This window comes from Falco naumanni, chromosome 3 (assembly GCF_017639655.2).
Source record: "Falco naumanni isolate bFalNau1 chromosome 3, bFalNau1.pat, whole genome shotgun sequence".
NCBI lineage: Eukaryota > Metazoa > Chordata > Aves > Falconiformes > Falconidae > Falco > Falco naumanni.
In genome coordinates, this window is record NC_054056.1 from 29,131,638 (window position 1) to 29,154,253 (window position 22,616).

A 22,616-nucleotide genomic window follows, 5' to 3' on the forward strand; every position below is an offset into this window, starting at 1 on the left:
CATATCCTCATACAGCTGAGAGGACTTCAGAAGTCCCTGTGCAGATGGTGCAGAGCCACCTTCCTTGCTCAGGTCCCACAGGACCCTTCCTTGCGCAGGTCCCAACTTGTGTGGCATGTAAATTTAGGACCCGAGAGTGTTATGCATTTCCTACCTGTGCCAACAAAGGCTGATCCACACTGCTTTCTTTTGATGCTTTTTTCATTCTTCTTAAGCAATACCTAGCTTGATTAGGTTTTTTTCCTGTATAGTCGTTTATGCTGAGATTCAGTGGGGTGCGCATTTCTCGGTTCCCCCGTGGTGTAGATCAAGAGGAATTTCTTTCTTGGGGAGTTGTTCAGACCTGGGCCAGTGTAAACAGGATAAGAATCTCCCTGGATGTCACTGGTGGGTTTAGTCTGGTTTTATGTTTGTAGAGCGGGGGAGCAGGGATTTTCTTGGAAAAAACAGGCAGAAGTCCTGTTTCAAAAGCTTCAACAGCAGTTAGGCTTTAATAATATACTCCCTTCTTTGCTTTGCTATGAATACCTGCCAGAAGAAAGGAAAGGATTTCTTTCTTCTGAATCCCAAATGCATTAATCTCTGAAGTGACTGGTCAGGACAAAGTTTAAATGTCAGATAATGATATCTGGAGTAGATTTTAGGACAATGGCTCAATATTACGTGTTGTTGAAGAAGGCGGGGGTGGTGTTGTTTGGTTTTGTGTTCATACATTGTGTCTGGAAAGTTCTGCTTCCTAGAATTTTGCAGTTCTACTGTGACAAGGGGTGGATTATTTTTTTTAACTTGTTTGTGTAGATATCTTGCAACTTCTATTGCTTTGTAATTTTTTATAAAACCATTTATGTTAGAAGGGACCTCAGGAGGTCTCTAGTCCAACCTCCTGCCCAAAGCAGGATTAGTGATGAGATCAGATCAGGCTGCTCAAGGCTTTATCCAGTCAGGTCCTGAAATCTTCCAAGGATCACGGTTTCACAACCTCTCTCTCTGCAACCTGAGCGGCTGCCCAACTGTCCCAGTGGGGAGTTTTCTCCCTTTTATCCCTCTTTCACTCTGGCCGTTGTCTCTCTGCTATGCACTTCCCTCCTTACCTCTTCTCAAAGGTGCTAGACGTCTGCTGTCAGGTCCCCTAAGCTGTCCCATCTGGAGGCTGAACAAGCTTTGGTCCCTCCATGACTCCTCATAGACCTGTGTGCCAGCCCCTGGCCCTCCCCTGGACTTGTCCCATGTGACTGTCCTCATTCTTGCCCTGGGGCCAGAACTGGATGCCGTATTCTAGGTGCAGTCTTATGAATGCCAAGTAAGAGGAAATAATCACTGCCCTTGATCTGCTGCCTGTGATGCTGGTGGTACAGCCTGGGATGCTCCTGGCCTTCCTGGCTGCCAGGCAGGCTGTGGCTGGTGCCCAGGCTGCTGCTCACCACCACCCCGAGTCCTTCCCACGGTGCTGCTCCCCGGCCAAGCAGCCCCCAGCCAGCACTTAGGCAGCAGTTGTTCCTGAGGGTATTCCCCCCCCCCGGCACAGAAACAAGCCCTTGAGCTTTCTGAAGACCATACCTTTGAGGAATGAGGAGCTCGGCGATCCTTTCTGAGCACAAGAAACCTGTGGCCTAATGTGATGAATTCCTACCAGGGCTCTTTCCTGTCCTTGGGGACAGAAAGGTGGTGACGATGCTGCTTTTAAATACGTGCGCCCTGGCAAGGCGCGCTCTCCGTGGGAGACTGAGATGCACAACAGGGGTTTCTAGTGCACACTGTGTTTCTTGAATCCTGTTAGGAAAAGCAAAACATTACTTTTTCTAAAATGAGCATTAGTTGTTAAAGCCACCATTACTTTCCAAAAATACCATGGTACTATTAATAAGGCAAAAAGTACGGCAAAAAAATGCCATATCTAATGTTGTAACTAATCTAATTACTTACATAGAGAAGAACTCTTAATTCCATAACTGTCATCTACACTTTATTCTGAAGGAGCAGGAGGGCTGTCTGGAAAGGAATGAAGAAGAATCAAAGTCTGAATTCTGACCTCAGTTATGCCAGCTAGTGTGCAGGGCAGCTTGGATCCAAATCTGGTTTAGGAAGGACTTTAAGATTTAGCTTGTTAAATCTGTACAAAATGGATTACTGTAACGAAGGAAGAAAGCAAGCCTTGTAGTGACAGGACAATAAGGGCTTTATTCCTGTTTTTTCATAGGATTTCCTTGGTGATCTTGACATTTTTAGGCTGTGTGACTTGGTCAAGCTTGAGAGCCTGTGGGTAGGCACCAGACATTCATATGCAGAGATGCTTCTAGTAAGCAGTCTGATTTTGAGAGAGTTTGATCATCAAACCTCCCAGTTCTCAGCAGGACAGAGTTGTGCTCCACTTGGCCTCTTAATGATCTGATGTGCCGCGGTCTGACTGCATCTCCCCGAATAAGCCATTGACGCTTATGCAATCACATCTGTGCTTCGTGCTTTCTTGCAGAAAGAAGGACTGATTGAATGTGTGGTTCTGCCCTAAAGCCAGACAAACAGGATTTGGGCCTCCAGTCCTGTTTGCTGTTTTCAGAAGTGTTTTTTCAAGTTTCCAAATCGGTGGGAACAGCTGATATCTTGGATGATCCCAATGCTCAGTGGGAGACTCAACCGAGTGTCAGCTATGCAAGAGAAAAGTAAGAGATGACACTTCACCTTCTTCTCAAAGAAGTCAGCCACAAATCTACTCCTTTTCTTTGTCCCCTGCTGTCAGAGGAAATCTGAGCAGGATTTGAAGAGGAAGAGCTTTATAGGGGAGATCTTATCACATGTATTGAAGCAACCTGGAAAGCATTATGTATTTTTAATAGTTTTATGCTGACAATGGTGGGAAGTAAGCTGGAGACAATGGCAGCTTTATAGAAGGACATAAGTTGTTACGTATTCTGATATTTATTTCCCTCAGTCATGTGCTGGGGTCTCTTGTCTGGTAGTGGCAACTATGTGAAGGAGTATCTACTCAGGGTCTGTCTTCCATGCTGGACAATTTTGTCATTGCTCCAGGAGGCAAAGAAGGGTTGCTTTTTATGGGAAAATTAGGCCAACTCATTTGAGTACCAAATGTGGCTTTGGAAAACTGCTATGGGATAAACAGCTTTTGGACTCATACCAAAAGAAAGTTTTGAAGGTTGTGATTTAGCATTGAGAAGGACATGGAGAATGATGCCTCTAGGGCCGTGCTGTTTCACCATCTCAGGTATTATGGCATCACCAATCCTTGGAACTGAAATCAAGATCAAAAACGATGACATTAGGGAGAATGAGCTCTTCTGTTTTTTAAACCATGCTGTGCCATGGTTTGCGTTGTAGTGTGGTAAATTTCTTTGTGGACCTTTTTATTCCATCCATGTGGTTTTCTTTTTAAAGGGGGATAATCTCTGTAGTAATTGTCAGAGAAGCTAAAAGATAGGTTGGTTGGTGATTTTCAGCGCTAAGAATTACTAATACTTTTCTGCTGTTTAACTGTTCTGTGCTGGTATTATATACTGGCACTCCTCAGTAGAAGATAGCAACGCAAACATGCATTTTACAAGTCTCTGGTGCAGCACCATTGATTGCAGCCAGCTATTGTTCTCCCGTCTCCTGCCTCACACAGGGAGTGAGAAGTTTCCTGGGATTTAGATCCAGACCTTTTTGACAGGAAGCTGGGGAACAATTAGGAGGCAGCTAAATCTCTTCACACACACACACACACACACACGTGCTTTTTTAAAAGGAAAACAGTGGAAAAGAGGAAGTCAAAAGAGTTTCCCTTGTTGTACTCTGCTGCTGCGCAAGGGGCTGGCTGTATGTAAAATAGTTATGGTTTTAACTGCTTTGGAGACGGTTTTCTCTGGCATGTGGTGGAATCAAGCCACTCTGAAGAAAGAATCTGCTCAACTTCTTGCTTGAAAGAAGGTGGCATTTGTGAGTTGAGGCAAGGCAGGAACAAAGGCTTGCTTCTGCCCCACCTGCCAGAAGGAGAGGCTCGCATCCGTCCATCACCTATTGGGAACCATGCGAGTGGCAGCTCCTGCCAAGCAGATGGTTGATATTTATGCTGTTCTGCCTTTGTGATTCTTCTTTCCTTTCAGGATAGGGGGATACAAGGCCCTAGCATTGATTTTTCTGTGCAGCTAAAAAGACAAAGCTGCTGTGCTTTTGAAGGTTTAGGCTGTTGATTTTCTTATTCCCTGTAGGTCTCCCCAAGGTCTCTCATCTCTTTTTCATCTATGCAGATGCCTCTGTCTTCTCTAGATCCTTCCTGGTGACTCCTTTTAGGAAAGAAAACTGAAATTCTGGTCCCATTGAAACATTTTGCTATAAAGCTCTGATTCTGTGCTCAATTCTGCATGGGATTAATTGGCATCTGTGTTTAATTGTGCTGACCCATAGTTGTACATGGTAGCGATCAGAGCTCCCTAGGGGTTTGCAGTGATGAAGCTGTGTTTGTGTAGTGGCGTCACTCCAAAATGTTTAGAGGCAGAAATACTTCCAATTCTTATGGAGAATATCTTTAGGGCTGAGGGAGAAGGTGTCCCCCGTTGCCTTTAGCTTCCACAGACTGCTCCCCCTCTATTCCCATCCAGTCCTGCAAGCTGAATTATTAGAAATTTCTTGCAGCAACTAACAAACCTTGTTTTGCATTTGGGAACTGAGTGAAGAGTATTCTTATAAGAATAACAGTACTTTTAATTCCAGATCTTTTTGTTCAGAAGGTTGACTGCACAAGTAGCATTATGGGTTTTTGATAATTAAATGCTATGAGAAACCAATTGAAATGCAAAGAAAACAGATCCTCACAAAACCATTACTTTTTTTTTTTTGAAACAGAGGGTGCACTGGAAATATACGCTGCCAAACAGGTTTCCAAAAGTAAATCTAATTCAAAGAAAATTGCACATAATAGTGGAATATACATCTCTTGTTTGGATAAGAAACAACTAGCTAACTGTATGTACCTCTCATTTAATCTTAACTTTTTTGGTAGGCCTAAGTGCAGCTGCTACCATGAGATAACTATGAACTAACATAGGATGTTCACTAAAGATCAGAGAAGAAAAAATACGAGGACTAGTTTAGCAGCTACAAGTAATGATTCTAGGAAGTTTTTGTCACCTCACCTTGAGTTAAGGCAATGGGAAATAAGACAAGTGACAAACTTAAGTGGTAGGAGAGGAAAACCGAGCCTTAGTGTTTTACAGGCAACAACTGAGGAGAAGCAGCTTGATCAGCAATCTAGCCAGTAGATGCATTTTTTTACCATAAGATGAAGATAAGATTATACTATCCTGTCTCTTTGCCTTCTATAATTAAATTATTTAATGTTAGTGATGACTCTGTTAGGGTCTGGCGTAAAAGTAGTCTGGCACCAAGATGGTGTTCCCACAGCAAGAACCCCCTGTTCATGCAGAGGTACCCCTCTACAGAGCTTGTGAAAATATCTTTCAGGGTTAGTCCCTGACTTGAAGTTAAGTAAGGTTTTCAGCGCTCATTGGTGAATTCCCTACTACAGTTCTTCTGAAACCTTTTTCTTTTATCTTTAGATATTTATAATTTCTTCTTCTGTTAATTTCTGGTTCTGCTTAGATAATACACATTTTCCATAACAAGTCTGTATCCTATCATTCTTTGCTTACTCATTGTATTGCATCTTTAATTTTTTCAAGTAAAATTCTTTTTAACTGTTCCCATTAAAACTAGTCCTTCTAGGGGAGGGCTGCTTGAACTGTCTTAACTTCCAGTTGTTTTCTGGGGTCGATGATTGCATGCACAACTACCGACTTCTATTCGTATTAGTTACACTGAAGCAATGGAAGAGATGGTCTTGGACTAAGGACTGCATTGGGCTTGTATAGTAGTGAGTAGGAATAAAACTGTGCTGGGGAAGCCTAAGAAAACATGCACTTAATTTACGGCAATCTTGCAGTAGGATATTGCAGCAATTTCTGCTGCATAGCCTCTGCTTCAGCAGAAAATGCGGAGTTGTACTTTTGACATTGACCCAGAAGATGAGTTGGGTTGGTGCACCATGTTGCAGTGTTTGTTGGCGCTGTCCTGTGGGATGTGACATTGCATGCTGAAAGCAGAAGGCTTCTGTAGATTTTTTAGCTGTTCTGATTTTGGTTTGACTTCACTTGAAACTTAAACTGGTGTCCAGTGGGATTAGCACTGGAATACAATGAGGTTTATACCTGCGTTGTATGGAAACAAGAATCAGACAAGTCCCACTGGCTTTGTGTCCCAAATAAAACAAAATATCCTTAATGCTGAAACCTGATGGATTTTTGTGTGTGGACCATCTATGCAATCAAGCACAAAGGTTTTTAACATGGGTAGAGGCTGTTTTTCCAGCAATCTGTACTAAAATCACTGTATATCTTTTACTTTATTCTTCATGTTCCTCTGAGGCTTCACAGTGTGTTCAGTTGAGAGTCAACCCTGGCTCAAGTAACTGACCTTATTTTTTTAAGAGAAAAGCTGTCACTCTCCTGTGCAAACACGAAAATTTTGTAGGTCCTTTGTTAACCTCCTTATATTGAGAGTGATAAGAGTTGTCCATCAGATCTTGTCCTTTATTTATGAGAAGAATGCACTATGTTACCTTTCATGACCTTTTTCAGTGTGTGTTAAGTATACATGAACTAAACCATATGTATGTGTAAGGTACTCTGGTCTTTATAATATGACAAATAATAAAAAGGGCTTTAGGGAAAATACTTATCATATGTCTGGCTGGAAGGGAAAAAATACATAAGGCCAACACACAGTAATTGACTTGGAACGCTACAAAGGGAAATACCTTTTCTCATGGAGAAAAGAGCTTCGATTCACACATGAGCTGTGCCAAGTAGAACTGATGAATATAGCACAATAGTCCTAACAGATTCACTACAAGCCCCGTCCTGAATAAGAAGAAAAAGAAACAAAGAGGAGGGGGGCAGGGAAATGGTTTCCTTCTTGCTCTTGGGAAGTTAGAAAAATAGAGTGCTGAGCAATATAGGGGGGGAAAAAGGGAAAAATAGTCACATATTATTCATGCTTCACTCGTGTTTGGTACATTCACATGGGCATATTAGGCATGAAAAGAAGTCTGAAATGTAAATAGAGACATCCATTGTGTGGTTTTACTTTATTTTTTAAGGAGGAAGGGAAGAGAACGAATGGAATCCCCACTCCGCTGTTTTTCAGAAGGAATCCCTTCTGAAGCCATTCTGATGAAAGCATAATTAACCTTGTTTTCATTAATAGGTCTTTCCTTTGTGGCTCAGATAACAAAAAATGGGGGAGAGCGTGGGCCACCCTAGCGATCAAGGAAACATCATAAAAATTGAGGATGAGGTCGTTGTGCACAAACTGAACAACCAAAGGTATGATGGGCTTGAATTTCATTCCTGTAATTATACTAATGGTGCAGAATGTAGCCAGACTGAAATAACTCGGGTAATTACTTAACATATTGCTCTAGTTTCTGCAATAGCAGTCATTGTTTACATCTCTAATTATGCCGTGTAGACACATCAAATCACTCACACTTGTTTTGACTTGAAGTATTTGAAGCAGCAAACACTGATGAGCTGTATCTTATGGATGCTGCTATGTGAATGAATGCAATTCAGTAATACTTGTTCATCAGGGTCCAATCCTGCATGTCTTTCATACTCAGCATTCCTGTTGCTGTGACTTCCTTATGTGTTTCTTTCATTGAGAACTTCTCCTTGCCTTGAGCAGATGTTGAAGGGCTCCATATCCACTTAGCTAAGCACTCAGCGTGCCTTTAATTTTAAGAGCATGACGAGTCTACTGCAGGTCAGCTGAACTGCTCATATGTTTTAAGCCAGAGTTATCACTGGTTAGGATACAGACAGAGTTTTCAGCATCTAAAACAAAGCCAGTTGCTCATTCTGGGGTAGCATAGCAAGAGCAAAGGAAGAATTTGTTCCAATTGCTAACAACAGAAACAAAAATATGCCCAACTTGTAGTTGTTATACTCTGCCTACTGATTTTAAACTGAGTGATTTTTCTTCACAGTAATGAGGAAAAAAAATAGAACATTAGAACAGCTTTGTCCTTTTAAAAAAAAAAAAAAAAAAAAAAAAGCAAGCTAAGATTTCCTGCAGTGTGCAACTGGTTCTGTTGTGCATTTACAGCTCTAGAGGATATACACAATGTAGGGTTTTTTTATCCCCCCACGCTCTGCAAAATAGTATGTTCTCTAAGGGTTGTATACAAGTCTGTGTGCCAAGTGCTACGAATATTTCAACCTTTCAGACAACCTCTTTCTGCAGTCCTAGGCAAGCTCTGTGGCTCTGTCTCCCCTTCTGCAGACTTAGAATAATAATGCTCGTCTTTTTGAACACTTTAGGGCTTTCCATTTCTATGCTCCATACAAATTTGCAGTGTTAGGCCATACAAGGGATCATTACAAACCATACAGAAGGCCAGTACTGTGGACCTTTTATTGCCCAACTGGCTAATTACGCTAGGTTAAGAGTCTGAAAATACAGATAAGTTTTGTCTTGCATAATTTTTATGCCAACATGGTTGGTTTTTTAGTAACCTAGATGTATATTTAATTTATTTGCCTCTGCTGGAAACATAGTGAATATATACTTTCTATGTTGTCTCCAGGAAAAAGGCTCATAAAGGGTAAATTGTTCCACTAGAAATAGTCTATTAGATTAAGGTAGTTTACCCTTTGGCAGGAATATACCTAGCTTTCAACTGCACTTACAGCTCCTTGAGCATTTATAATACACTTTTTAATGGAAAGAATTTCAGCCTCTTCTATTAAATCAAATTCAATGTCAATTCTGAGGGAGAGGAAGGGGTTTTTCAAGCATTTTTTTTACCCAGAGAACATGTACAGGTTCTAAAAATAGGTTGTGCATACATTAATGACTATATTATGAGGTAGCCAAAGCTGGAAGGATATTGAGTACTTTTTTAACTCCCATTGGCTCCAGGAGGGCTCAGTACTTCACAGAATCAGCCTGGGGGAGAGAGGAGAAGAACAAAGTGAGAATACACAGTCCCAGCAGTGCTCTGGCTGTGCATGCAAACCTTTTGCAGTCTAACAGCCCCACAGGAGCATGAAAGGATGTTTCAGTCAGTAGCTCATTTCTTCAAGGGCTCCCTCTCACCAGGGGTGTTCAGAAGGGACAATCTTGTCATATGAACTAAAGACTAGAACAGGAGAGGCTGCTTTGCCTTTGGATTGCACATTAAAAAAAAACTTTTAAGAGAAGGGTGCACATCATGGGAGAACAGAAAAAGAGTGCCCACTCTACATTGCAGGTATTACAGAGGTGCAGGTGGCTTTTTAAAACTCGTTATTTCTTTTCAATAATCGTGTAAGTGGATAAAGCTTCAATCTCTCTTGCTTTCCAAATTATTTTTGGTACTGTTAAGCAGTAGGTAAGCATTTTATTTATTCCAACGCCACACTGGCAACAGAGCAGAATGAGCTAACCGAGCATCTTTGCAAAGGCTCTGGTCTCCCAGACTTACAAATCCGCTAGCTGAGGCTGGAAATGTGACTCTCCTTCACTGCAGGGTCCAGGCTGTCCACACTTTCATGGCAGGAATGATTTTTAAAAGTCAACAGGCAAGAGGCCTTTGGTGACTCCAGGCTTGGGAGCTATGACTGCTTTTTGGCTTGTTAAGTGTCTTGATGAAATCTTTGGGTCTTGAACAGTTAGTTAGAAGGAGCAATTCTTAAGGGATCCAGGTGCCTTGGATGCAATTTTTGCTTATTTACAAAAATGTAGAAAGTCAGCTTCCTTGAGCAAAGGAAGACTTGAACAACCAGAGAGCCTCTTACCCCAAGGCAGGTGTTGTTCTCCTCCTGCCCCTCTCAGCCTGCCTCTGTCCTTGAGTTTTCCATGGGATTCATTGCCTTTAAGTGTTCCTGCACCAGAGGGGCTCTGCAACACCTCTCACATCTGTTTCAGGTGGAGATGCATGTTAGCTGGTTAGTGGCTGCTGCTATTTCAATAATCTATTTCCTGTAAAGAGGTTAATGATCTAAACTGAAGTCGTGAAATCTTCCAGCTTCACTCGTTGCGCTCACGAAAGATACCGTCTATTTTTTCCTGAAGATGAAAGCTACTTTCTTTATCCCCTGTTTGCAGTAGTGGATATTCCTTACTACTTATTATAAAGCCTATTGCCAAAAATGAGGAATTTAACTACAAATATAGTACAAAACCCTCTTCCTACCCTGCATGGATGTGGAGAGAAAGAGGGTGAATCATCATGCCTCTCTGCTAAGGGGGTTGAAGGCCTAATGACAAAGGGGAGCCCTAAAATGACTTTCAAACAAACCAGGGAGAGATCTTCTCAGACATTTAGATGAAGTTCCTCCCAAATGCAGATGCAGTCTGGGAGACGATTACTATTGGGGACTATAACTCATGAGGATAAAAGAAGGTGCTGCAGTGGGCTGGAGGGTGTAGGACACGTGGAGAAAATGTAGATAGCATGGAAATAGCTTTCAGAAGTCTTCACAGCTTGCTTGTGTATGACAGAAGGCAAGCATATCCCTATAATTTCCAATTATATACCAATGAAGAAACCTGAAAAAACAGGACTGAGATGTCACGGTGCAGCGCAAGGTTAGAACCACAGGCTCATTCAACTTTGAATGAAAATTTGTGTTTCTAGCCATGGTTCACATTGCAAGTGTAAGAGGCAAGAGTTACCTGCCCTTGGGTTTCTTAAGCCCCATGATTTGGCCCTGGCCTCTTCTCAAATTCAGACAATTTTGCTGCATCATGGTTGCATTTGAATCAGTTGAAGACTTGAGAGGGAAGTTTTGGCCAGAGTAGCTTTCACAGGGCCAGAGTCCTTTCAGCAAGCTGATTAACAGTATGTGGTAAGTACTCTGCATGTATTTCAAATGAAGGAACTTTCTTAGCAGTTTGTGAAACTAAAATGCAAGACTGGAAAATTGTTAGGTAGAAATCAAACTAGTAAGTGGCCAAGAAAATGTGTGCATTACCGTAACATTTTATGACTCCAATGAGACAGTAAGATCACAAAAATGCATGGGGATAAAACATACACAGTCAGCATCTTTATTCTCTAAGGTGCAATTGCCACTAATTACTTTTGTCTCGAAACGTAAGTATGGAAAACAGTAACCCTACATGTCACATAAGAAGGAATAATATGTGTTTTGATAAAAACCTTTCCTTAAAGAAAGGCAAATACACGTTTCCCCTTTTCTGCTGAAGAGCAGCTGCTGCACAGTGCCTCTGCCCATGCTGTGTACACATGGAAAACTTGTCAAATGCAAATTCCCACCCTCTATGTACTTTTAAAAGAAGTGTACAATGGAAATAATTTGTAGACCAAGAATAGACAGTACTGATAATAAAAGATGCTTTCATCTGGAAGATGTCTATGTCCTTTGGGACTGTCCATCCTTCCTGCACACCTATTTTACATTCCGCGCTGCAGATAATCTTGCAAGTCCTGCCTCAAGAGACCTTTGCAGTCCTTTCACAGTAACAGGTGATTATTACTAACCCAACTTTCATGAACACCAGTCGTACCCAGATTTAGTGGCTGGTTGGCATTACACTGCTGTATAGGGACACTCAGGAGCATACCTGAGGGGTGAGAGGATGTATATACGCATGTTCTGCCGCCTAAACTGAGAACAAGATTAAATCGTGGTGAGCTACCAACTCGCCCACAGGCGATGGGTGACCACACCAGAAGTCCTCAGTGGCAGGATTTAAAGCTGTGCCACAGATTTACTTTCTGGTTCAAAATGGGGATGTTGTACTTCTGTAGTTACTGGATTAAGATTCTGGGTTTTGGAACAGGATCATACTCATGGGGAAATAATGAACTGATCCTGCATGCGCAGCGCTGGGCATGGGAGTACTTCTACCTTTCATCTGGCATCAGTATGCCAGCTTCAAGCCCTTTAGATGTAGAATTTTCAGCATACACTCATTTTTCATGAGCAGGCAGTGAAAGGCACATAGGGTTTTGTGTGATTTGAATATTTTAGTTAAGTTGGAAGTTTGGCACCGGTCAGATTGAGAGAGAAAAATAGAACTGAACACTTAATGCTTGAGCCTACAGGACAGTGCCTGCCACCCTTAGCCCAGCAGAAGCTGGGGACCCCCAACCAAGACCTTGCAGAGTCCAGCTGAAGCCGGAGCTTTGACAAGGTGCTGAGAGCCTTGGAGGCTTGCTGGTTGACATGCAGTTTGTGGGCAGGCTGACAACAGCAAAAATCACTTTATTGCAAAGGCAGAAAATACCAGTCAGAATGAGCAGAAGTCAAGTGCTTTCCCTGCTGAAATAGAAGCAACACAAGGCTGACATCTTTAAAAAAAGGGGGTTACTCTCGCAGTTCTCTTCCTAGAAGTTTCGCTTCCTTAGGACATGTGGCTATTTCAGGTTACCACAGCAACTTTCAGAAGAGAAGTCATTTTATTTTCATGTTTTGTTTTTACATGGAAGAACTGGGAAGACCACCATGTACTGGAACAAGAGGAGGGATTACAAAAGCCTGCCCTGAACAAAAGGAGCTGTGTGAAGATCTTCCTACAGTACAAAGGTTCACAACAATTCCCTTTCCTGTGTTGAATTTCCTGTGCTGAATACTCTGAACAGCTAATACGGGGTACTTGGGAGATGCCTAGCCCGATAGTGATGTGAAAACCCTTTTTGTGGTGATCCAAGGTGAAATTGGTGGGCCTCTGCCACAGCTTTGCTCCAGACAGGGGTAGACAGCTCTTCTTGGAAAGCATGGTCCTTCGGGTTTGCTTTGGGTTTGTATGGCAGCTATGAGCCCAGGGCTGTTCTGAATGAAGTCAGTTTGGTAAGAATTGGTGCTGAGCGCCTCAGGATCCACTCCAACATCTGAAGTATTGCCTATCCTGCTGTGAAAAAATCCTCTAAAGAAATGTCTAAAGAAAAATTCTCTAAAGAAATGTCTGCAGGTGCTGTAGAGTGAGGCTGCAGTAAACAGGCACTTGCCTTTCTGTTGGGAGAGATGGAGCTGTTGTTTGCATTCTTTACGTATGACTGTGCTTCAGAGTGAATTAAAACCAGTTTTGTTATGTAGAAGTTAATTCAAGAAAAGGTACAATTATATATTTGAATAGAGAGATTGGGACATCATTGCATTTATTAGTTTGGAGTTGGTTTACCATAGAGGCATGTGGCACATAAATGATGCAGGCAGTTACGAGCATCATGTTATCTATTGGAAAGAGTGTGATTTAGTTATTTAATTATGCACTTTACAGAAAACTATTAAGTATCTTTCACCTCTGTGCCCCTCCCTGCCATGCTTACTTGTACAGTCCCATGGTGATCCGGCCGTGATGTTCTCCAACCACCGCTTTTTGGCTGATACCCCTAACAGCGGTCATGTCTCTGGGTTCTGCTGATTTTTCTGAGCAGTTAAACAGCACCCGAACTGTTCCCGTGTGAACTCCTGTCCTCCCGAGCCACAGATGTCACACTGGCAAAAACTGGCTTAAATTTGGTGATACGTAGTGTGAGTGCAACAACCTTCTGACCTCCCCAGATTATACGAACAGGAAGGGTCTCTTCAGCCCCAGGCCACAGCATGACCCCAACTGCCTCCCCCGGCCCCTCCAAGCCCCCCTGCAGCAGAAAGCCAAAGGTGCCAGAGGCACCGGAGGCTGCTGCCTTCCGGCAGAGCCAGTCCCAGTTGATGCATCCCACCTCACAGCGCTGTCATTCACTTCACCTTCAGTATGTATATCTTAACCCTGCAGCTTCTAGGCATTTTCAGGCATCCAGGTATTTTCCACACACTTTCTTGCTTTACATTGTGTCTCCAGTTTTGCCAGATGCCTGCAGCTGGCTACTGAAGGCCCTGCCAGCTCTCCCCGTAGCCCGTTCTTGGGGTGTTAAGACAGTGCTTGGGGTCCTCGTAGGAAGGAGGATTTGCAAGTATTTGCAAGCCCCCCATCTCCCTCCCGTATGTGATGCTGCTGAAGGCTCCCTCAGGAATGGTGTCCCAAGGCTGAAGGAGTCCCAGGCACCAGCCGTGCACCCCTTTCTCCCGCTTTTCCTCCATTTTCCTTTTTAATGGACCTACCTCTCCCCGGTGGTGCCTGCACGGCTGCCGGGGTCTCCGGGAGGGCTCCCCGGGACACAGAGGGATGCTCCCCAACCCTGTGTGCTGCGGGATGGGGGGTGGGGGGGGATGGCAGCCCCGCACCTGCATCTGGAGGCGGCACAAGCTCTTCCCCCTTTGCCTGCCCCAGCTGGCGGGCCTGGAAGTTTTAAAAAAAGAAAAGGAAAAAAAAAAAAACCAAAACCAAACTTTTGGGGTCATCGGGAGGGGAAAAAATGTCCTCATCCTGTCCGTGGCGCCTGCGGAATTGTCCCGAGAAGGAAGAGGAGGATCCCGGCGCGGGGCCGGCGGCTGTTGGCGGAGGGGTGGGCGCCGCCGCGGGGCCGGGCCGGGCCGGGGGGTCAGAGCGGCCGCGGGCGGGAGGGGCGGTGCCCTCCTGCGGTGCCGTGGGAGCCGGGCCGCGCCGCACCGCACCGCACCGCACCGCACCGCACCGCCGCCCGCCCCGGGGGGTGAGGGCCGCCGTGGTCGGTGCCGGGGGCGCGGCGGAGCCGGGGCGGGGGGGGGGCCGGGCCGGCCCCTCGCTGCGGGCCCGCCCCCTCCCTCCGGCGCCGGGAGGCGGCACAGCCCCGGCGGGCAGGGCCGGGCCGGGCCGGGCCGGGCCGGGGGGGGCCGTGCGGCGGGTGGCACCCCCCCTTCCCGCTTCCTCCTCCTCTTCCTCCTCCTCCTCTTAACTTGGCCGCGGCGGCGCGGGGCGGTGCGCTTCGCCCTCCGCCGGCGGCGGGGGATGCGCGGGCGGCGGCGGGATGGCCTCGGCCGTGTTTGAGGGCACCTCGCTGGTGAACATGTACGTGCGGGGCTGCTGGGTGAACGGGATCCGGCGGCTCATCATCAGCCGGCGGGGCGACGAGGAGGAGTTTTACGAGATCCGCACCGAGTGGTCGGACCGCAACATCCTCTACCTGCACCGCAGCTACTCCGACCTCGGCCGCCTCTTCAAGCGGCTCCTCGACTCCTTCCCCGAGGACCGGCCCGAGCTGTCCCGCTCCCCCTTGCTCCAAGGTTTGGGCAGCCCCCGGCCCTTGCTGCGGGGCGGGCGGTCGGGCGAGCGTTCAGCCGCTGCCGCTTGCCCGGCGGTGGCGGGGCGGTGGCGGTGGCGACGGCGGGGCGGGCGGAGGGAAGGGGGTGATGGAGCCGGAGCCGCTGCGGGGCCGGACGGGGTGGGGGGAGCTGGAAAGCCGCGGAGGCGTTTTGCTGTTGGAAACTCCTCCCGGGCTGTTGATTTCTGTTGTTTGGGTTTTTGGTTTGGGGTTGGGGTTTTTTTTTTTTATTTTGGGGTTTTTTGTAAATACACGGCGGGGGTGAAGAGCTGTCCCGCAGTCCAGGGGGGCATGCCCCGCGGGCCCCGGGCTCCCACGGGAGGGAGACCCCAGCCCCGCCGCTGTCCCCAGCTGTGCGGCGACGGGGGCTGCGGGCCGGGGCAGCAGCGGGGTCCCCGTTCGCGCAGCCCCTCCCCGCTGCCGCCGGCCTCCCCGAGGCTTCCCGGGGAAGGGCAGGGGGAGTTGTTGGCAGGAGAAGGGCTGTAACTGAAAAATCTCCGCATGTTGGTATGTTGTTTGCCACAAGGAGAGGGAAGAAAAAAATAAGAAAAAAAAAAAAAAGAGGCTGCGGCGCTTGCCAGTGGACAGAGCGACTCTGGGAGCTGGCATCATTCCTCGCATAACTTCTGCAAAACAGGGGAATTGCACCAGCGGTTGGAGCCGCGTTTGCTCTTTTCGTGCCTGAAGTGGATTAACCCAGCTCGGGGGATGCTGCCCATCCTCGGCCGCCCCTGTGCAGAAGCAGAATGTACCTGTTCAGTTGCCTTGAGGGTGGTTTTAATTTGTTCAACGTTTGGGGTGGTTTTTTAGATGCAACGATGCGTTTTGCTCCAATCAAGTGTGTAGAGCGGTGCAGAGCGCCCGCTCATCTGACGATGGATGTAGCTCTCCCAGTCTCTCCAGTTGTTTGAGTGACCACATAAACGATTAGGTTGAACAGGACTGGGGCGAAGCCTATATATTGTGTGTTTTCCTCTGTGGGAGGACTTCCCAGTCCTCCCGGGCTGTCACTTCGCCTCTCACCATGCTAATGTGACACACACACACACACACCCCTTGCAGAGGGTCTGCGTTTTGACATTCTGAGGGCTGGGTCTCCGCCCTGCATACCGGTGTAGATCCACTGGATCTATTTCTGGACCCTGCCCGTGTGCCAGCGGGCTGTGTTGGCTGCCGGGGGGGCGCAGCGCCAGCCGGCCTCCCCCGGGCGGCCTCGCCCGTGTGTTGATGGGGACTGAAGGCGAGACGGGTCTTTTTGCGTTGCCCTGCCAGACCCCTAACCCCAGCTGGTGGGCTTGGGGGGGGGGGGGGGGGGGGGGAGCCATATTTAAAAAGGCGTAAACCTTTCCCGGTGACGGGAGGCGCAGCCCGCTCCCCGGCGGGTGTCCCCCGGCGCTGGGCTGTCCCCTCGCCGCTGCCGGGGGGGGCGGCCCGGCTGGGCGGGCGCCGGGGACGCGCCGCCACTCGCAGGCCCCGAGTGCCCTCTGCAGGCGGGGGGGCTGCGGGGCTGGGCCGCGGGGCTGCGGGCGGGCTGCGGGGCTGGGGGGGCGCGGGGCTGCGGGGGGTGGCGCAGGGCTGCGGGGGGCGCGGGGCTGCGGGGCTTGGCCGCGGGGCTGCGGGGCTGGGGGGGGAACGGGGCTGCGGGGCTTGGCCGCGGGCCTGCGGGGCTGGGGGGGGGAGCGGGGCTGCGGGGGGTGGGCGCAGGGCTGCGGGGTGGGAGGTGCTGGCGGGGCTGGGTGCCGCAGGGGGGCTGTGTGCGTCCCCCCGTGGGTGCAGGCAGGGGGCATGGGCCTGGCCGGCGCTGGGGCTCCCTGCCCGCCCCCCCCAGCCCGGCCGTGTGCGCGGCGCAGCGTGCTCCAGCGCCGGGCGCGGTGAGGCTGCTGGTCAGGGGTCTAAAGTATTGCGAAAATTCATTATGCACTGCGGGTGCCCTACCTAAGGTACTGCGAGCGTGACTTTTAGTAGTGCTGAGCGGCAGTAAATTCTAAATAACGTGGCCTTTAAGTGTACGTGGTCCTCCGGCTTTTGAGGATGCTGGGTGGGTGTGGAGCGAGGCAGCAGGGCACAGCACCTGCCAGGGTCACTGTGATGAAAATCTGACTTCGCAGGGTGCCGGTGGCCTTTGTACTTGTTGGCTTTATGGGGCTCTGAAGAGTAGCTTGGCAGCTGCGCTGGGGCATGTGCGGGGTCTGTGGCCAGATGGACTTGGTCCTTGCTGGCCCTGGCCCCCTGCCCCCCTTCCCCGTGTGCTCGCTGCCCACCGCTGAGGCACAGGAGCTGCTGCGCATCCTTAAGCTGTGCTCATTCCTCAGCACCTCTCTGAAGGGAGCATGATTCCTCTTCTGCCTCAAGACTCACCACAGCTTTTGCAAAGTATTGAACTGTTTTCACAGCATCTCTCTGAAGCATCGCTTGTTTTGTTGGGGCCAGACGGGATTATAGTCCCGTGCACTGGTTTTACTTGACAGTCCCAGGTGACACACACCACTAGTGCATCAGCAGCTGGGAAAGAGTAAGCGTCCTCAGCCTGTGATGCTCGATTCCTGCCCGAGACCTGGAGCCAGCAACCTTCACTTACCCTTATCTCGGGAACAGGCATACTGACTTCAGTAGAATCAGGAATGAGCAAGGCATAATCAGTCCAGGGTTTGAAAAATCGAAACCCAATATAAGCAGATTATGATCTGTTCAGCTCGGTGAGAGGGTGGGGGTTACCTTTGCAACGGAGATAAAATGAAAATCAGGAGCAGTTTCTAAGCAATCACAGTGCACTTCACAATTTCAGTAATACGCTGTTTAGAATTATGCTGCTCCTGCTCTAAAGAAAATTACTTTATAGACTGTGCTTCTCTGTATAGAGAACGCTTCATCATACCAGCATGTTAAAGTGACTGGCCACAGCCTTGTGTAACTGCACAAAGCTGAAACATAAAAATCTCATTTAAATAAGTGACACTGATGCAAAGCTTTAGGTGTAACAAGAGATGGCATGGGGCATGTCTGGTCCTTACAATAAGCGTGGTTTCTTAATGTCCTGTTTAAAAGCAGACATCCTGCTGCCTACAGTGAAGCTCAATATACTTCATCCAAAAAAAAACCCTGACAAAAGCACACTCTTGTGTGTGTTAGTGTTCAGTCATATACATTTGTGTGTATTTTTATATATGTATAAATGTATATGCATATGTATGTGAGTTTGTATATGTGTGTGTGTTTGTTTTAGGCTTTCTGAAAGGAGGTGAATATTAGCTGTGCCTTTTATCTGGAGGAAGTGGTAAAATGTTGCAAACCAAATTTGCATTGCATTGAAGGACTCCAAAGTCCCTACAGATTTGCCTAAGGAGCCTTAAAAGGGCTGGCATTATCCTACAGCTCAGTCATGCTGCAGTACATTACAAAGGGATATGGTTGAGGAGTGGAAGCTTGAGCTATTTCATGTTATTAACTTTTTAAAAGAAGATTTTTTTTGTTGTTAAAACGTCAGCAATATTAGAAAAAGTTGGTTGTTGCCATTATTGCTGGTTTCAGCAAACAGCTCATACTGAGCAGGAGTGTGCTCCTTTTCTTGCTCAGCAACAGCAAACCATCCTCTCCTTTCCTTTCTCCACCCCTCGTCCCCTTGGACTGGCTTCCACAATGCTCTGTATTTCTCAAAGCTGCTGAGTGCTTTGAGATTAGAGGAGGGGATGGGAGGTATAGTTTTCTGCAGTGGCTGTTCCTTTTACCCTTTCTTTGATATGAGAAGAGGAGAGGTCCTGCGGGGGAGTATGGCATTCACACAGTCTGGTCTTGTCTTTGATAATTAATAAGAACACGTGGCAAATTGCGCTTTCTGTATCTGGAGTGTACTATGATGCTAAGGGCCAAGGACGTTGAACAACACAAGACATCTTCCTAGTAAGCTGGTAAACAAGGTTAGGTATGTGCATACCTGCAGGGTGACTAAATATGATTCACTGTGATGTTACCAGTAAGTCGCTAGTATTTTATTTGTGTCTGAAATGTGCTCATCCCTTGCTCTAGGCAAGTGCACAAAAGAGGATCACAGAAAAACACAGGATAATTCACTCTTAGCAGAGCTAGAACACAGCCTAATGTTACTAAATGGTCTGTTTCTATATGCAAAATAAACAACTTTTGTATTTAAATCAGTATTCATGAGAAAGGCAGCACTATGGACTTGGAAGCTGACTTAAAACTGATGATTTAGAGATAGTTGCAACAGCCCCAATAGCACTGGAAGTGAAGTATAAACCTGGAAAAGTATTCTCCCTCCTGTTTTCTCTAAATATTACTCCTGAGGGTGTTTTATCTAAGATTTATCCTAGAACCTGATCCAACTTCAGTGCGGTCAGCAGTCAGACACCTGCCTCTTGACTTCAGGGTGGGCAGGATCAGCCCCTGAAGTGCTGGACCAGGAAGCCAGAAGAGCGCATTAGTAACCTTTCATAGTTGGGATTTGTTTTGCCCTGAAGTGGCAGGGCAGTTTCTGGCAATCCTCCTCTGCCGCTGTTTTGTTGCCTTTGTCATCAGAACAGAGGCTCAGATGCTCTTCCAGTGTCACTGTTCATATTGTGCCTTTGTGTAATGCCTGGTCCTGCTCTGATAATCTGAGCCATCAAGTCAGAAACTCTCTCCAGTCTTACAGACTGGTTTTTTTTTTTAGATGGAACCTCTCTTCCCAAAGTGCTCATTTTCCTCCCTTTTCCTTCTTTTCATGTCTCCTCTGACTCATTCTGCGCTGCCCTGGCCTTTTTCCATCATTGGTCTCCTTTCTGTTATTCTCTCTGTTTCTCCAAGTTGCTTTCCCTGAGCCGCTTTCTGTTCCCTTTCTTTGCCTCCAGGTTTGCTTCCCTCACCAGCTTGCTGCCATCCGTGGTTATCTGTGGTTCTGTGGAACTTCTCGGTTCCCTTCTGCCTTGCTGGCACACAACCGCTGTCTGTCCGTAGAAGTTCTCCAGTAGTGGTGGAGATTTCCCACAGAAACTTTGTGTCTGCAGCCTGCCTTGTAGCGTACAGGTAGTCGCTTCACCTGCAGCAGACCCTGAGCCATCCCTCCCAGGTGACTAGTGCCGAGCTCTGGCTCTAAGGCTTGTGCCTGCCCTCCAGCCTGGTTGCCTCATGCGGGAAGCAGCTGATCGGGTGTTTTCTCTGTCCCAGTGGCTGTGCACCTGGAAGCACATGGGAGCTCCTCCAGGGTTGCTGTTGGACGGACTTGCACAAAGCAGAAGACAGTTCCTGAAGAGCTGGCCCAGGAATGTTATATTTGCCTGCAAATGTCACATTCATAACTTACGGTTTTCTATATGCTGCATTATAGTGTTGTTGTTGTTTACAAGACCATCTGGGAGTGTGATTTATGAGAAGAGGGAGCTCTACAGAAGCAGCATAGTCGTTTCCACAGACAGCAGCTGTTTCGGTGCTGTGACAATACAGATAAATACACTGCATCTATTGTGCTCCTTTCATTGTTGACATTGTCAACAGTTCATTAGCAGAGTTTGCTCAGAGCTTCTGTCTGGCAGACAAAGGATGCAGCTTCTGGTTATCAGGCTCTAGCAGGGCTGTATAACCAAAATTAAGTTTGGGGCTTCTGGGTTTGGTTTTTATTAGCTGAATTTCATGGTTCATCAGTAATGATGGAGATGAATGGAAGCTGGCTGTGTTGTTACAATGCTAAGCACAAGTTACCTTTTTGTGGTGGACTGAGGCAACATGTCTGGGAGGATTTTGGTGGAAAGGATGGAAATGAGGTTGTTTTTTTTCATGACAGTTCTCACCTGATAAAAAATCAGCACTAAAAATGGTTGTGGGAGCTTGCATTTTTAGTCAGGTTTTTGCTGCTTTGTTTGCTTTTATCTCATGCTTCTTTGACACCTTTTTGTTTCTTGTGGCTCACCAGGGATCAGGACCGGGAGCCTTGTGGGGAAAGCCTGTCTGCTGAGTTTTGTCACCAGAAGGTGCTGCGTCCCTTCCAGAGATCCTGGGAGATATAATAATAATAATAATAATAATAATAATAATAATAATAATAATAATAATAATAATAATAATAATAATAATAATAATAATAATAATAATGATGATGATGATGTGTGGAAAGCCCATCAGCTGGAGGGCCTGGATTTCTCAGCTTTTAACTTTCCTCCTTGCTTTGCATAGGTATTTGAGTGTTCCAGGGTCCTCAGGTGGCCATGGTCACAGCCTCTGCTCTGGGGGATTTCAGTCTGACGATTGCACAGGACTTTGTTCCATCTATATTTTTACATCTCCTGCATATGAACTGCAAAAGAAGAAATGGCCTGTGTTAGAATTGGGTGTGTGCAGTGCAGGCAGGGTTTTAAGAACTCCTTATCTTTCTCCATCTAACACATTTCTCTCAGTATCTTCTTCAATACGCTCGTTGCTACCTAGTGAGACTTCTAAAAGTGTGGAGTGACTTACATGAACTTTGCATACTCATACCTCTTGAAAAAACTTGTCCCTATTTTGTTCTTCCAACATTAAGTTTAAGAAGGACAGCACAACATGTAACAAATTTTGAAAATCCACCTCCCTGCACCACTCTTTTCAACTCCATCATATCCTTTTCACTGCTCCCCAAGTAATGCCACCGAGGTGGATCTTGTCAGTGATACTGTATAAATAGAAAACCCTCTGTAAAGGCTTTAGAGACTGTAGTGACTCTTGTCATATGAGACAGATGAATTTCCCCACGAGGGCAAGGGGTAAGTGTGTCTGCCCCAAGAGAGGGGTGTTGTAGAATTAGGCAAGAGGCATCGAAGAAACGTTGCCAGAGCTGCCAGACTAAGTCAGACCAGTGCCATAGCTAGCTCTGGGCTCCTGTCCCTAGTGATGAGAACCAGATGCTACAGAGGACAGCCTAAATAACTGGCAGAGAACAGCAAAGTGACAACCCTGGTCTCTAGTAATTGGAGATCCCTGATTGCCTGTAATTATTTGCCCTTCTATGGATCTTATCAAGTCTTTGGACTTAAGGGATTCCTGTAGTGTCATTTCTACAGAGTTAGTGAAGAAAAGTGTGAAACAAGCTTTCCCATCTGCTGGGTTTTTTTAATTTCCTGCCTTTACATACCACTGAGTATTCCTTTGTCCTTCTAAAAACCTTTTATCCTATTCCCCTTTGTCAGAGAGGAGGCAGCTGTAAGTGGGAGCTGTTCTGGCCTCTTCAGAGTCCAGTCTGAGGTGGCTAATGCCATAGTTCCCAGGCAGCGTGGTTGAAGGAACATGTGTCTGTGGGGAGGAGGGATGCTACCAGGGCAGCCATTGGGAGGAGAGAGGCATCGTGGCCATGAAGGAGGGAAAGATGCCAGATGAAGTGATACTGAGAAGAGCCCATTTCAGCAGAGGAAAGAAATGGGAAGCAGTGCAAAGGAGCAAAATATCAGAAAGCATTGGGCTGAGTTGCCTTTGAGCC

The 22,616-nt window shown here is 46.8% G+C and overlaps 1 protein-coding gene across 2 annotated transcripts in view; it reads left to right on the forward strand.

Annotated features, from left to right (window-relative positions):
• The first annotated feature begins 12,391 nt into the window (after positions 1-12,391).
• The window catches only part of PXDC1 (PX domain containing 1), a 29,937-nt gene continuing 19,712 nt past the window's right edge, over positions 12,392-22,616 (forward strand). The window contains exon 1 of one of the 2 annotated variants that reach the window (XM_040586614.1): positions 12,392-12,581. In XM_040586614.1, coding sequence (XP_040442548.1) covers positions 12,407-12,581 — 175 coding nt within the window. In that variant the 5' untranslated portion in view covers positions 12,392-12,406. Of the gene's footprint in view, positions 12,582-14,803; positions 15,141-22,616 lie in introns of those variants that run through there. The other variant, XM_040586613.1, reaches the window with a different exon arrangement.